Raw genomic sequence first — 17,061 nt, forward strand, 5'->3', positions numbered from 1 at the left:
TACTCACTGCACCAGACTTCACAGGCAAGTCAACAAACTGTGCAGTTTGGAGGAGCAGCACCACAGGATTTAGAGGTTCTCAGAGTGGCCTTACAGACCAGTGTCAGCATCCATACCACACATAGGTAAATACAACTTGCACCGTGCAGTTACTGAAAATAGCAAACATCTGACGTGTAGGGAGAGAGCAGTGTAGACCACTGCTACAGGCAGAGAGGATTCAAAGCAAATCTATTCCAAGGAATTTCTCTTCCTATCTTCCCAAGCCATTTCAGCCCAGAGCTCCTACAGCTCTGCCTGATCCTGCCTACAGCACCCTCCACTGCTGCAGATGACTGATGGTTTAGGAAGCTACAAATGACAACCAAGCTAAAATAGCCTAAGTAGGAATTAATTACAAAAGAGATGAGGCAGAGGTCTTTAGAGATGAAGAGGTACATTAACCTATTGCAGCACTTACAAGCATGACAATCTGCTGTTTTAAAGGAAAGAAATATTTGCTAATTTATTTTTGAGTAACTAACTCTCTGGTGTATCTATATACACATATAGTCACTAAAATTAATCTGCAGCTGTACTGTGGATTTTTTTTTCTCAGAAGCAGTGCAGTTTGGTGTTGTGAAGTCTTCATTTTGACAAAGATTTATTTAAAAACTTGAAATTTACACTGCAGCCTGTATCAAACCAAACAGACAAAAAAAAACCCCAATAATTTAAGAACATGTATTGCTAAGAAGACTAAATGAATTAAAATTAGCTTCCTTGAGCGTCCTTCCTTGCTGTCTGTCAGGGAAGTTGTCTGTTCGGGAGGCTGAGCAATCCAAGAACATGTGAGTGAAAACAAACACTTCCACCAACAGAAGAGGATATGGAAAGTGTATTTCCAGGGGGTGGGGGTGGACATAAAAAGGAAAGCTAACTTTGAATTGTTTATTTCCTCAATCTAATTTTAATTAAAACCAGAACATTAGGATGTCCGTTATACTGAGCTACTGTAATACAGATTTCCACATTAGAGTATAAAAAGCTAAACACAAAGATGACAGAAGTAGAATGAACAGAGCCTGACTCATTGTTCACTAGGTTTCTTTGGCTAGAAGGAAAATAGCAAAAAACAATAGTGGCCTTCTGTCACTAGACGATAGCTTTACAATTCTATTTACACATTACTACCAACCAACCTGATGATAATCTGGGGTTAATGTGGGGCCAGGTATTCACTGCTTTCAAATAAGGGACAATGAATGGCACAGGCACACAGTTCATTACTTCAAACCCAATACTGGAGTTAAATGCTAAAGAGTTGATACTTAGTGGCTCATGTATCTTGTACTAAATACATACACAGACAGAATTTTTAACACACAGAAGAGGACAGGTTTTTTTATGTCAGCATTTGGCTAACATTTTATATTTACCCTGGTTACTTTTTTATTCATTCTTTACTGTTTCTTCTCCACAACAACAAAACAGAGCAAAAGTGGGAAGTTGCAAGAAAAGAAAGGGGAAAAGGAGAAGACCTCTTCATTTTCACTCCTAAGAATTATTCCAAGACCTCTTAAAGAACAAGATCAAATTCTCTCACATGTACCGGAGCCAAGATCAAATTCTCTCACATGTATCAGGGCCAAGAGGAGGTCTTGGAGATCTAATTTTCACTGACTAAAGGAAGCAAGTGGAGAAGATTCTTTGAATGTAAATATTTTTGTGAGGGGAGCACTTAGCATAATTAACTTGTACGGCAAATGGTCACAGCATTGTGACCACTGAGAAATCAGAGCAGTTGCTGCTCATGATGAAGTGCAGAGTAGAAGCAACTCACACTGAGGGCAGAGTCCAAACTAAGGAACTCTGTTGGGCTTATGACTCAAGGCTCTGCATAACTGGGTGACAACCAAGACAAGAGAGAACCCAGGCTGCAGAGCAGGGTAGAGAGAGGAGGAGAAAGTAACAAAGGCAGAAACCTGGTGACAAACAAACATTGTCCAGGATGAAGGGTTGGTGCTGATAGGAACACCAGTTACCTGCTACGTTAACAGCTGCATGAACTGGAACTGCTGGGTAAGGATCAATCCCGCATCTTTGCATTCTCATCCAAACAAATGAGGAGAGGTGAAGGTGAATGGGACAGAGCCAAATGTGGTGCAGAGCAGGAAGCTGTAAAGAGCTTTTCTCACTGCTGTTGGACAGAGCTGGAAAGCAGGAGCTGGGAAGGAAGGCTGCAAAGCCTTTCATCATCATTCATTTAGCTGTGCTCATGCACATGGATGGTTTGCACCAGTGAAGTTGAAAGCTGTGTAAGACACTTTGTGCCCAGACTCACTGCAAATGTTACAGTGGAAGGCAAATTGCTGCTGGGACAGGCTGGCTGTGAGTGCTTCTGGCTGCTCACAGCAGGTGACTACACCGGCCAGGTGACACAGACCAGAGTGGGAAAGGAACAGAGCTGGAGCTGGCACGGGTAGGTGGCAGCACTCAGAACTAGGACCCACCAGTGTGAGCCTCGAGAGAAACTCATTAACTGGAAGCAACACGAGTCCAAGCAGAAAGGGAAGAGATTTCTGTGTGGTCATGTCTTCAGTGCGCTGTGTAGTAAGTCAGCAAATTTTAGACACTGCCCCACTGAGTGGATTTAAGGTTCATGAAAAGATGACAATCCCATATAGGACTTCTGTGAAAGGGGGAAGATGGTGCCAGTCTTCATGATGACAGAGTAAGGACAACAAGAAGATTAATCTTCAGAGGAAAAACTAGTTTGCCCATAGCAAATTTGAAACAACAACATTTTTTTTTTTCTAGCAAGACAACATAAAATCAGGTTAAAAGATAGAAAGCCAGCTTTAATTCTGAGGCATTATATTCCAAAAAGCATTTCTGAAGGTGAGAGCATCTGTACAGAGAGAAGGAAACCCCAGCTCACCATCACAGGCAGTAGCAGCAGCAAGAATGGGTAGGGAGAGGAAAATTAGTTTGAGAAAGTCATATGAAAGCTTACTACTTTTTCATTTTCTTAAGAATAAAACTATTTGTCTACAGTGTTACAGGAGTAAAACTATTTTCTACAGTGTTACAGGAGTAACCAGACCGGTTTTTAAATGTATTTAATTTTTAACAGGTTTAGCTGAACAATGATAATATAAAGCAGGAAAATATTATTTTCATTTTTTTACAAGCACAGAGGATAATTTTTGCGTAAAAACTAGGGCTCAAGCAGCAGAGTTATCCAGTGATTCTCAAGAAATCAGTAGCAGAGGAGGCATTTGAAACAAAGCCTCTCTCACAGTATCTCCAAAACCTTTTCTTATCTAACCCCAAACCTAAAACTTTTCCTATCTCCTAAACCATCTCTTCTTCATTTTATTTCAAAAATCCCATGTGGAAATAAAGAAGGGAAGAAAGAGACAGAGCAGTTCAAGGGGTCATGTTTTTTCTAAAGCTAGCATACTTCATATGCTCTGAAATTGTGACTACCCCAAAAGGAGCTTTGTTCCTTTTATATGTCAGCAAAACAAAAGGTCAGCCTATTGAAATATTGGTCAGGTCTGACTTTCTTCTATTAATAACAAGTAGAGACACATTTTTTAAAGTAATAGTTAAATAAATGACCACATGTCTGCAATCATTTAGACTTAAAATGTCAACTGGATTTGAGATGCCATGTGCATTTAATCAATGACTCTGCACTGTAATATAAATATTACTTTGGTTTGACTGCGTCGTGTGGCATAAATCATAATTCAGTGAGATGAGTATATTCAATTTTCTCTACAGATGGCTGTTAACGGCAATACCTATTAAACCAGCACCCAGCAGCACTCTGTAGTTAAGGAATCTGTCAGGAGTCTCCTTCTGTATCATTTCTCTGTTAATTGTTTTCTCTCCTCCTAACCCCTCCATTTACCACAGTCATGTTACAAGAACTACTGATTCAGAAAATCAGCAAAAACCTGTTGTTTCTTTTGCTATTAAGGTAGAACTTATACTCTCCACTGTATTCCTGAGCAAAACTTTGTATTTATTGGTTAAAATGCAGCACAGGAAGCCTTAATTCAAATTTTTGTGGGTATGACTTTAAACCCTCTAGAACCTCTAGAACCGTTAACCATAATCCATCTGTACTACCTACACAAATACCCAATGTCCCACAATTTATTTAGAAATCATGGAATTCAAGCTTTATCCTCAGCTAGATTTTAGGAGGATTTTAGAGCAAGGAACAGCCAACTCTAGTGCATGATGGATGAACACAGTGCTGCATTGTTCAGTATTCCCCAAGAATACACTTTGCTTTCTAGGACTCTTCTTGCAGAACACATTTCTTGGGAGATTAGAGACAGATACTTAGAAGAAATATGCTACCTCCAGAAAATACCTGGAGTTTACTTTTAGCAGTTGTGGCATGCACAGAGGCCAATATTAAATAGGCGAGTATCCATTAAAGTAGAATTTAAAGTTAATCTTCACAGACAAAGCATGCTGCCTTTTTTTTTTTTTTTTGCTTAGTAATGACTTGAATAATGATATTTCAACTTGAAGTGAACATGCAAGTTTTTCACAAAAAGCATGCTCCTTGCAAACAGTTTGCAATTTCGAATCCTTTTAAATAGTCAGAGGGAACTTTCTGCTCTGATCTGTTAAGTAAATATAAATCTTGTTATCCAAGTTCAGTAATGAGAGTGAGGGGTCTATTCTTCACTGCACTTGCATACATCTAACGTTAATGAGATTTATGCATGCATATTAAGGGGAGAACAGATGCTTAATTAAACAAATCAGCCTTTAGTAGGCAGTCTGCATGATCATCTTTAGTACAAAACCCCCTTATTTTCTCTGCTTTAGTCTGACTATGAATGCAGCCAAGGAGGAAATAATATGGTGGAGGAAAAGAAAAAGTTCTACATATAAAATGAAATATTTGGTTTTTTTAGTTTAAAATACTTGACAAATTTGAGATAGATTAAATTGACTAGATATATCCTCTCTCTCGTGTTCTTATGCTCTTTAAAGGAAAGTGGAGTTTTATTTACCAATTTACTCAAATGAAAATTTTATTGTGCAAAAGGAAATCAAGGCTCATATATATAAATAATAACTCATCTGCCTCATTAACTGATGCTGTCTTTCAAATACACATCATCCATCTCAGATAATTTTGCAACTGAGAACAAAAAAAATCTAAAATAACTTTAGCCTAATTAAAAATAATTTAATCTAGTTCTATTTTTTTTTATCTATCAATGTCCATATTAATTTCCAGCATCATACACAGATAAATACATAAAAAAGTAATATATACCACCTCTCTCCAACAAGTGACATCTTTATTATTTGCTCCTTCTTCATCTAATGCTACCTTTTCCTCTACAACTCTCAACTTCTAAGGGCAACAGAGTAGAGAAAAAAATCTCTCCATAAGTTATCATAGTGCCATACTTAATGGAAGTCAATATCTGTATATTATGCTATCTACTCTGCAATACCATTACAGGCTCAACAGTGCTGGTTGTAAAAAGTATCATTCTGAGCACAAGGCCTATAATAGTAGTAATGAAAAAAGGGTCATTTCTGTCTTCCAACAAGAATGAAAAATTAAAATCACTAAGGCACTTAGCTCAAAGGAAAATTGGCAAATTAAAGGGACAAAAATAAAATATTCATGGCTCGTATTGTGAAATGGAAGGTAAATAATTTAAGATGAACTATTATGTGGGAAATTGCACTCTTTCTGAAGAGCAAAAAGCAAATCTAACTAATACACACACATATATATTCCTGCTTCCTGGGCTTGCAGTTATACGTATATGTGCACAAATATGCAAGTCATGGTTGAAGTGCAGTACTGCTGGGGGATAGACATTTTCTCACCTATACTAATTTTTAAAATATTTTGTAGTGAAACACTCGAGTTGACAAGCACTGCTTTATATGAAGAAGGTTGGTTGTTTTTTCTTCCTGAGTCCAGCCTAGAAGTGAAGACTGAATGAGAGAGTGCTCTCCCACTGCACTCCAGTTCAGCACAACTCTTTATTCTGAGTCACCAATTACATACTTGCTCTTAGATTTTTATGCCACAAAAAAAAAAAAAAAAAAAAAAAAAAAAAAAAAAAAAAAAAAAAAAAAAAAAAAAATTATGGCTTCAGCCTCCTGGTCTCTGCCTGGGGGAGCTACCTATTAAAATGCCATTGGTGTGGCTGCAGTCCATTAGCTATCTTACCTTCATATCCATAAAACTGAAAGGGCTGCCCAGAATTTTTACAATCACTATCTGGAAAAGGTAGAGAGAGCCATAGACTTATGTTTATTATACTCCAGCACTGTAACAACTGCTATGGGATTAGGATACAGAACTGCACTGCATGGCAGAGGTCACATTTCCCTGGTGATTTAAAGGTTCAGTCTTCTGCCAACTTAATTTAGAAACACAAAGCCTACCTTTGTTAGAAGACAGTATTTTGATAGTTTTTCAAAGCATGGCAATTCAATAACTATAGACCAGAAATTTAAAATCTGGAGTTCATCACCTAGCAAACTGAGGAATATTTTTTTAATTTATTTTATTAACCTCTTGGTTAGATCAGCTTTGCATCCTTGGTCCTAAGTGACAATCCATTTTGCATTAGTATTCAGTATCAGGGATTTCTAGCACCCTGCACCAATGGGTTAATTAACCCTTCCAAACAGCCTACAGAGCCCTCCTCACAGAGCTTTTGACAGTTCTAAGCAAGGACACTACACACTACCTTTTTTCAAAGCCACAAATATGCTGTTTCACTACAGTGCTTCTCCTGAAAATACTGAACACCTTCAAAAGAAGCTCATTTGATGTCCAGCAGTCTTCTAAGACTCATGGTGCCTGGAAAGAATCAGTCAGCTCCATGCGAGAAAAGGGATGAGCCAAGAATCAAATGTGGCATTGTGCAATCTTGCTGCTCTTATGTATCTGCACAGAACTCAGTGGTTCTGTTCTGAAAAAGATTTCATGTAGATGCTAGACACTAGCCTTTCCCTGAGACTGAAGTATATATTTAGACACATTTCCACTATTGAAAGTATTTTATGTACTTGTTTTCTTGATACACAGTATGAATTTACTGTTCAGTCTGTTATCTAGTGGTGGGTTATTAGTGAACAATGAGAGCATGATGTGCCAGAAAACATCAAAAAGTAAAATATGTAAAACGCTCCTTGGCCAGTGTTGCACAAAAGCAGTGAAGACTCAACTTCCGTTGTTCTTTGGACAGCACATATACACCTTCAGAACTAAGGCAGGCAATATATGCATCAGAACCAGTCAAGGAAACAAAGCACTGTGCAGTCAGCACCACAGTGAAATAGTACTTTGGATTATAGAGACTTTAACTAGTGTAATCTGCATTTTAAACCTCCAGTACATTAACCTACTTTGCCCAAGTACTACAGCCATTATTGTGCTGCTGCCAAGAGTTTCAGTTAATACTGAGTGAAAAAAACAGGTCTTTTAAAAAAAAACAATGATTACAAAAATAAAAGCATGATTTCTTGATGGTCTCCCTGAATAACAGTCACCTAAATAAAACTTCAATCAAGCAAAAGCTTAGCAGGAAAGCAATCATTCTTCTTTTTGTATGTGTAAAAAAAGACCAGGAACTACAAGTAAATAGCAGCTGAGCAACAGATGAGGCACTAAGTGAAATCTGTTAGCAACTGCTAACAGCTTTGCTATTTTCTGTTGTTAAATTAAAAAAAAAAAGGCAAAAAACCAATGCAGTAGCAATTCCAATATGTTCAAAAATCTCAGATGCAAAAGACTAAAGCTCAACAATTCTTGTACTACAGCTGAATACTTGGATTTGGTTTTAATATCTTGAAATGCTTTGTTATTGATTATAAAGCAGAAGCCAGCCAATTTACATGGCCACTATCAAGGTAAAACTTCTTACAGCTGTGTGTGTGACCCAACAAGCATAGCACAAAAATCCCACTGTAGACAAATAGGACAGTTCCAGCAGCTGTTTTAGCCTCAAATTCTACTTTCTTTTGTCCTTTATACTTGACCCCATGTCATTCACCAGAAAATGCATGTGTCTTAATTAGCACTGAGATTTCTGGCAAGATCTCTCTTTTTCATGTCCTTCTGGTCCTGGAGCTTTCACCACAGATGCTCAGCTCCTACTTATCTCAAGCCAATTTTGACATGGGTTCAGCAAGTCTGTTTTTCTGTTTGGATGCATCCCACAGCACAGCAGAACCATGCAGGCACAGCTGAAATAGCTCTGAACAAAGCTGCCCAGGAACTACAAACAGCATGAACATACCAGAGTGGGGGTTCCAGCTTCCGGTAGGATTCGTCACATGGCTGTAGTCACCAGACTAGTTGAAAAAATTAATGACATTGCCTGGTCCCAGGAATATATTTCCTCTTCTCACCCCTGCCACTTGTTCTCATAACTTTTTTCCCTTGGCTTTATCTCTCCTGTCAGTCTAACAAGGGTTCTGTTCCTCCTTTTGGTGGTCTCACACATGGGGGATCACAGCACAACCACCACCATACCTATAAAATGCACACTACAGATTTCCTTCTCCACCAAGCTTTTTCCTCCACTACAGTGTTTACATTTCTAAGGCCCCTATGTGGCAGATCCCCTTTCCAATTTAAATTCATCATGTCCAAAACTGGGCTCATCTCAGTATCTAAATATTTCTCCCTACTTCTTTCTCTCAAGATACCAAGAATTAGTAGCCACCTTGCCTGCTGCAGAAGCTCACAACTTTTGTCATCTTAAACTTCTCTCTTTCCTTCCACAGATGTTCTACCAAAAAAACATGCCAGTTTCATTCCCACAACGTCATAAAAAAATCTGGATGCTTCTTTCCATCCGTGTTGCTAAAATACTTATCATTCAAACCTCCTCCCCATCCCTCCTAACATTCACCCTTCACATCAGTACAAGACTCCAGTCTGAAAAAATATCTCCTGAACCTAATATTTAATTGGTATTTGATCTGCTCTAAATTCCACTATTAGTTCCCTATTATTTCTTTTAAAAACATTCAGATCAATTGGTTTTGTTTTTCAAGTCATATGTGCCAGTTTCTGTCTGAAAAAAATACCAGCCTGGATTTGCTCATCTTGCCCAGGACATATGGTCCCCAATTATTTCATAAACGCACACTGGTTGCTCTTGTTCATGCTCTGCTTTACAGGTCTGCAGCCTTCTTTCACTTCTATCATGGCTAGTATTCCCTAATACTCTCACAGGAAGGAATTTCTTTTCAAGTTTTATAAATTCTGGAAAGAAATACCAACAAGGATACAGAACCTCTAAAAACCTCCCAGCTGAATTGTTACTTCTTACCTACTTCTTACCTACTTCTTACCTACTTCTCCTTCTCTCTTTATTACAACATGATGCTTCCATCTTTATTGTTTTGTAGACATTTTCAGTGGTGTGGGATACGAAATCCCATTCTCTGATGTCATACAGATAAATATTATTAACACTGTCAGCTGGGAAGACTATCAATCTAAACCAAAGACAAGGTTATGGAAAAAGCAGATGTATAAACCTTTTGTATACTACCAAAATGTGGAATATAGTCTGAAAGAGGGAATCACAACAAATGGTAACCTGTTGTTCCCAGCTTTGCATACTGACCATTATCAGAGTTTCTGTCAACTACAATAGCTTGTTTTGGATTCTAATGTCATCCCATGTTCTTTCTGGCTCACATATAATATCCCTGTAAGACTTTACAATTCAAACTCAGAATCTGCTATGTATCTTTGATACATTAAACAGTACTTATCCTTTTGTCAGACCTCTGTGCCACTCCCCTTCTCTTTCCTACTCATGCCAAAGAGCTAAGAAGAAGAATGAAAAGAGATATAAAGCTTAAGACACACAAGAGAGTTTTTGAAGTCACCCTCCTAATTACTCTGTTTTTGACTACCCTTCCATGTTAAGTCCTATTTCTTTAAACAGTATGAACACAAATGCATGCGCAATGCACAAGTGTGTGTACACACCTCCTCTGTTCCTGGAGAGCCCATCTTAAAGCAGACTGGTATAGCCAGGTACATCTTATGAACCTTAACAACTGTTGAAATCATGCACATCTGGCACACAGGCATGCCTGTATATTTTTGACAGTGTCTCCACAGTGTTCAAAAGTTGAAAGGATAATTGCTGATACATGGAAGAAAGTCAGCTAAAACCTTACATGTTAATAAAACACAAGTAATTTTACTCTAGAGAACATAGTGACAAAGTTGTAAGGCAAATTCATACATTTTATGTCCTAATGAAGACCACGATCAGTGAATGGTCTTGCAGCTACATTTCTTAGATTACTATTTAAATGTATCCTTGCCTAAGCAATGATTGTGGTTTTTATATATATGAGTATTGTCTACAATACAGCATAACAAGAAACACCAACAGTGTCCTAAAGCCAATGTTAAGTGTTCAGTGCCATAAGTAACCACATGGTCCCTCAGTTTAATCTCCTCCATGTGACCAAAAAATTTCATCACATCCTCTGTATCGAATGCAAAGAGCTACTTCAACTGAAACTTCAACTTCAAATCCTCTACAGAGTCAACAAGTACCAGAGGGAAGGGTGTCAGCAACCAGTGCCTGCAGCACCAAAGGTTCCAGCAAGAGCAAGGAAACAACCTGAAGAACTCTGATGACTCAGAGTTTACAGAGCCACAAAACAAATAGCCACAGCAGAAATCCAAACACTTGCATGCTGGGCAGGGAGGACAGTGAACTTTTGCTCACTGCAGGCAATGCCTGAAGCCATGAAGCAAAGATTTTATCATAGACAGTGGCTTTCAGCAACTGCAAATGTTAATAGACCTTTTGCAGTAGCACAAGGAATTTTGCTCTCCCTGCATCTTGTGAAGGGAGCAGGTAAGCGAAGGAAGAGAAGCAAAAGTCTGAGTGTGGGAGCAGGATTTGTATTACTCAGAAATACTCCCCACAAATCCTTCCCCACCGATACGTGCTTGCTTTAAGCCTAAAACCTTGAATCTTTTCTGACATATGGGAATGCATTTCAAAGGCACAAAAAGACATTTTGTCTGCCAAATGTCTTCTGCCGCAGTTACAAGTTTGGTGTAAAAGTATAAACTGCTTTCTTTTTCAATAACATAAACATTATTTGAGTCCAAGTGAAATAATTTTTCCACTACTTTATGAGAGCATTGGTTGTTTCCTATCTTATAACGAGAATGGGTGGCTGTTTTGCTTTGTAAAACGCCATACCTCAGCATGACACCAAAGCCTTTTTTCTTTCTCTTTTCTGGATCTTCATTTTCTTCCTTCTTTTTCTTCTCTTTGATTTTAGATTTGCCCTTTTTCTTCTCTTTCTCCCTACATTTTTTGTCTTTTTTCGCTTTGATTTCTGCATCTTCTATTTCAGGGTTCCCTGGAGGGGCAGATTCCACATTTTGAGCTTCTCGACCACAGTGAGAGCTCTTATCAGAGCCACCATCTGCACAGAATGAAAAAGAAGCAGTGAGGATGGCTACAGGCCACTGAAATGCAAACAAAATACAGCAAGAGTGTCTACAAAGAGCTCAAATGACTCACAACACTTACTCATTTAATTGAATAATTTAAAAAGCAAGCTAAGCAGATCTAGTGGATTCAAACAGATTTGTATTGCAAATTAAACACAGAATTATTTTAATGAATTGTTTTCTAATTATTGTTCCTGATATAAAAATCCTGATAGAGTAAAGTACTTGTTCTTTTCGAAATCTAGCTTGTTAACCACGTGCTGGGTTTCAAACAGAGAGCTTACTTCAACAAGAGATTCTGGTGACTGGCAAAACCAACCTATGTAACAAAATGACTTAATTAACTTCCTGGAATCTTTCTATCTTTCTATTTTTCTGAAAAAAAAAATGGATGAAATGTATACTGCCTGGCTGGAAAAGAGCTGTATTCTTTCTGCTGGGGGGGCTCAGGATCCAAGCACTGTTTTACACCCCATACTAAAGGAGATGTATTTCCAGACTGGGGTCTATAAAACCCAAAGTGACAGAATGAGCAGCAGGGTGCTATCAATACACTGCCTTATCTACAACATGAAACAAATTTCCTGGCTGGAAAAGTGGGAATTGTAAAACAAGAGAGATAATTTTTAATGTAATCTGAAGAAAGCAGCTGCTTCTTGAAGTTGAAAAACATAATTATTTAAGGATTGAGTTCTAAATCCTTCAACCCACCCCTGCCCCAAAGGAGATCAGTGAAAGACTTTACACTAAACCCAGTCAAGGTTGGATGGGGTACTGCAAAGACAGCTCTATTCAGTGGAAGATGTGAACAGCTTTTAAAATGTGATCAGCTTCAACTGGACTAAATCACTGGCTCATGGTGCTCTATGGAGCTGGCCCTCAGCAGTGCTAAGCGAAGGTGACTCCCTCAGTCAGTGCCAGCAGCAACATACCCTCTTCTCCATCCTCAGGTCCATCGTAAGACTTGTCAATGGCAGCTCGGAAGCTCTCATTGCATCCCCGACCCCGCACCACGTGAGGCCTGGGTCTGTGAAAAGGGAGTTCATTCTTCCTTACTTCAGCCACAGCAGTCTGAAGACTCTCAAGAGAACTGGACTTCTTTAATCCCAGAGTAGGACCAAAATCTTTGCCGGAAGAGTCTGGAAAACAAATGGTTAAGTTTTATACCAAAAACCACACAGAGAAATTAAACTAGTCAGATACATTTAATTGTATACTTTATTACTTGGGGCCTTTGAAATAGTATGCAATCGATGTAATTTGTTCTAAAAATAACATCAAGTTAAACCTAGTTCAGCAGATATCCCCATTCAGACTTGGAGGGAATGGCACATAATTTACAGACCTGACAAAGTGATGGGTGATAGCTGGCTTGCTCTGTGCCACTGTAAATCCCACACCAGTGATGAGAATGGGGCTGCTTCCTCCACCTTTGCCCGTGATATCCAACTGGACAGTGTTAACAGTCTCAAGGAGAGCATTATCTTTAGACTCACAAAACCAAACACTGCTACACAACAAGTATTTTGCTTTTTAGAAGGAGATAGGTTGTATGAATGGTTGATATTTTCAAACACATTTCTCCTGAGAGAAGATACATTATTAGTTCTCTCTAAGTTTTACCCAACCTTTTCCTTCAAGCTGAAACTATGATACCAACATGCACAGCAGCTTTTTCAAGGAACAAGCAAAGCACAGGTTAACATAAATGATGTTGCTGTTGCTGCCTCATTCCCTGATTACAGGCTTACAAAGCACTTCAGAGAAAAACAAGGGAAATACTGAGTGTCCCAAACCTTCTCTCTCTCTAGATGCTTGACTATACGACCTTAGAAAGGCTTTATTTGTGGCAGCATTTGTGTTAATTAGTATTAATAAAATGATAGTGGAATAGGTAAAGAACAAAATTGAATGAATAGATGCACTCCAATCAGTGAAGAAATGCACAGCTTAATTTAAAAGCCTTTGTAGCATCTACTTAGTTTTTATACAGCAGAACAGTAAATGTGTCTTAGAAACACTGAGTAAGAGACTGTGCCTTGCAACATGGATCCATCTTTGAGAACTTTCTTTTAACTTTTAAGTAGTACTAACAAAAGCTACAGGAGAACGTAAGAGAAGCCCTTCACCTCCATGTCCATACTGTCATGCCTGAAGGGATTCAAGGGTCACAGAAAAGACAGATATGTTAGTATGATTTGCTGTGATTTTAGCAATCCTAGAGTGCAAGTAATTCTGAACAGCATGTTCAGTGAATTCTTAAAAGTAAAAAAGCTGAGAATTGGCACCAAATAGAGACTTGTCAGTAGTGCCTACATAAAGCAATTTACACTTCCTTTACCTGCAGACTGATATGTAGCTGAAAACAAGTGGGGGATTGCGGGTGTGTGTGGAGACAAACAGGTTTAACGGAACCCTGGCTGCTCCATCACACAGTGCAAGCTTCTTCTGCTCACTAATTGCCATTCTGAAGACTACCATTATTGACAAATTAGCAAGTGCTAAAGCAAAGTTAGAGGAATGACCTGCACAGAACATAAAGGTGCTAAAAATCACTAAAATCTTGTGCATCAGTAGGAGGCACTGCGGCGCCTATCACAGGCTGAGAAGGAGAAAAACCAAGGGAAAAACAACGGTGAGGAAAAAGGCCAAGTGAAAGGCACTGAGCAGCCGAGAGGAAGCTCTCCAGTTTCAGTCACCAGCCAGCCTTGGTTGGCTGTTGGGCAGGACACAGGGCACAGCAACACACTGGCAGGGCTGCTGGCCCCGGGCAACCCAGCAGGCAGCCAGGCTGGGCTGCAAGCCGAGGGCTGCCTGTGGCTGTGGTCTGGGGGCCCTGCAGGCAGCGGGTCCCCAGCACACTGCTGGGGCCTCCCGGGAGGAGCAGCCACTGCGAATGGCTTCAAGGCGATGCAGAGTCTGCAAGGAGGGGCTGGGCACATCCCTGCCTCCAGCGGGGCCATGTGTGCCCATGGTTTCGGGAGGTCCAGCAGCCAGTGTTGACTCCAGACTGCTGCTACAGCTGCCTGGCTGGCCAGAAAGTACAGAAGTGCAAGCTGTACTACACTCAATTTACTGCTCTAAGCTCCATTACCTGAAAAAAAAGGTCTCAAGTTAAATGCTGGTTACAGTCTGGTTTATATAAAGCTGAGCCAGTCCCTCAGACTGGAAGACTGCAATGTATGAAGGCCATTCCTAAGAAAATCCAATCAACACGTGAAGTTTGGAGTGAGGCACTCACATGACACATGTAACAGACATCAAGCTGTGTGCTCAGCCTCCCCACGCACACTGGGACTCAGTCCTTAGACATGTGAGCACACTGAGGTATCCTCATTTGTTCAAAAACTTACTGAGAACCCTTACTCACAGATTGGTATTGAGCATTCAGTTGACCCATTCTAAGACTGTAATACTTTGGTATGAAATTTCACTAACAACAGTGTCTTTTTTTACAGTTCAGCTTGTATTCCTTTTTCTCCCCCTTTCATTACAGAGCTGCAGTAATCACATATTAGAGCACAGCTAAAGATACAGGAGCTAAAAAGCTTCCCTAAGCAGGGAGACCTGACCCCTTGCTTTCTGAGCCAGCATCTCTAACTGGATGCTTTCCAGAAAAATGCACAAAACTCTATAATGGACAAGGACTGCATCCCAGATTGGGAAATTTCCTTCCCCTGCCCTCGCCAGTACCTTTTTAATTTCTGCAGACCTTTAGAACTGCTGTAAGCCTGAAAATGTGATTATTTATCGCACGGGTAAAAAACCCCAAACCAACAAATAAACAACAAAACCCCTCTCTTATCTTTTACAAGTTATTAACAAATATTTCTGGGTATACACGGTGTGTGTCTATATCTAGCCTTACCTGGATTTTTAATACAAAACCATAGTTTGCCAATAAAAAATTCAATTGTTCACAGTATTAAAATGTTTCTTTTTATGGATTTTAAATTCTTGAGCTCTCCTTTTACTGCTTCTTGTAGCACAGTGATAAAAAGCCAACTGAAGCATCCACTTTATTGTTTTTATAAATAGCTAATTACTTCATATATCTCTCCTGAATTTATAAGAGAAAACAACAGCTGACATCACTACCTGCCTAGACTGGCTGAAATCAAATTGCTGGTTCTTAGATGTTATCTGTAACTGATCATCCTTTAACTGAAAGATGGTGTTACACATGCTTTAGCTTTCTGCTCAATGCTAACATGGCTAACACAGATTTTTTAATTCTTAATGTAGCGGTAAAAGTAAACCTGCTTTCTGTTCTTTTATTACTATTATTATTAGTCAGGTCTTTCCAAGATTATCTTTTTCCCACATCTGCACATTCCTTTCTTTTTTTTTTATAGCCCAGCTGAAGGAAATATGCCAAAAGCAAGATGTCAGTCATGAAAATCAAAGGGAAACAAATGACACAGCATTGTGGGCAATGCAAGCCACCCCAAAGGCACGTACAGAGGGAATCAAAATGAAGAGAAGCCATGCATCACTGTCACTCTATATGAAATACAGCTCCCAAGACACCCTAAAGAGTAAACATTTTATATATTTATCATTAGCTTTATTTTTTAGATAATGTTTCTTCTTGAAAACCAAAACTACAGGAATATGCCTAAAGGAAAATATTTAGAGGAACATATTTATGTGAGCTAGACTAACTTACTATTTACATTTTGAAAGACATAGTGAGGTAAAAAAAAAGTCATAAAGGAAAAAGAAGGGAAAGCATCACTGAGACTGAGAAAATAAAATAAACAGGAAGTTGTAAAAAATTACAAATAATTTGATTCTGTTTTTACTGGTGCCCTAAACACACAGAGTGCTGGCTCCCATTGCATTGCACATAGAGGAGGTTCATGTGGTCCTAGGGAAGAGAAAATAGTTATGAAAACAATGAGTGTTCTACCCTGTGGATACCGGGATGCTGGAGAGAACAAGGGACTACTTTCAGCAGCAAACAACTCTGAGCATGAAGCACTGAAGGTGGCTTCTTCAGTGGTAGCACTTCAACAGAGTGAGATATGCCAACAGCTTTGAAGGAAGCAGGTACAGCTCAGTGCCCGCTCTGCTTTGGACACACACCTCCAGTAATATTTGTGACGTTCAGCTTGGACACACTGAACTCAGGCCTACTCCAACCTAACAGACCAACTCCTCACTCTATGAGATTGCAACATCATACAGTGACTTAAATTACTTCATGTACCATTCTTTCTTAACCATTTGTTTAATGTAGTTTCATTTATTTCTGGCAGGATTCACAGTATGCACATCTACAAAGGATTTTTTCCTCTCACTTATATTTTTATATTCAGATACTCCTTCAATCATCCACCAATTCAATGCAGAGAATGATTTAGGAAGGAGGAATCTGAAAGTCATTACATCTTTTAGCTTGTGATTTTCAAATGAAGAGTTTTAATATAACATTTCTGTAGAAAAGTCTTAGATCACATGGTAGCTTTTTATTCAACACTAATTTATACAGGTGACACAGAAAAGATTAAGGGCTTGATGAAAAGCAAGAGAAGAATCACTATCCTGCACTT

At 39.0% G+C, this 17,061-nt stretch overlaps 1 protein-coding gene across 3 annotated transcripts in view; it reads right to left on the minus strand.

Annotated features, from left to right (window-relative positions):
- The window catches only part of PARD3B (par-3 family cell polarity regulator beta), a 396,105-nt gene that overhangs the window by 125,711 nt on the left and 253,333 nt on the right, over window positions 1-17,061 (minus strand). For all 3 annotated transcript variants that reach the window (XM_053947862.1, XM_053947861.1, XM_053947860.1), the window contains 2 exons: window positions 12,439-12,645; window positions 11,250-11,478 (listed from right to left, as the gene is read on the minus strand). In XM_053947862.1, the coding sequence (XP_053803837.1) occupies window positions 11,250-11,478; window positions 12,439-12,645 (436 nt within the window). The remainder of the gene's footprint in view (window positions 1-11,249; window positions 11,479-12,438; window positions 12,646-17,061) is intronic.

This window comes from Vidua chalybeata, chromosome 7, assembly GCF_026979565.1.
Source record: "Vidua chalybeata isolate OUT-0048 chromosome 7, bVidCha1 merged haplotype, whole genome shotgun sequence".
Taxonomy (NCBI): Eukaryota; Metazoa; Chordata; class Aves; order Passeriformes; family Viduidae; genus Vidua; species Vidua chalybeata.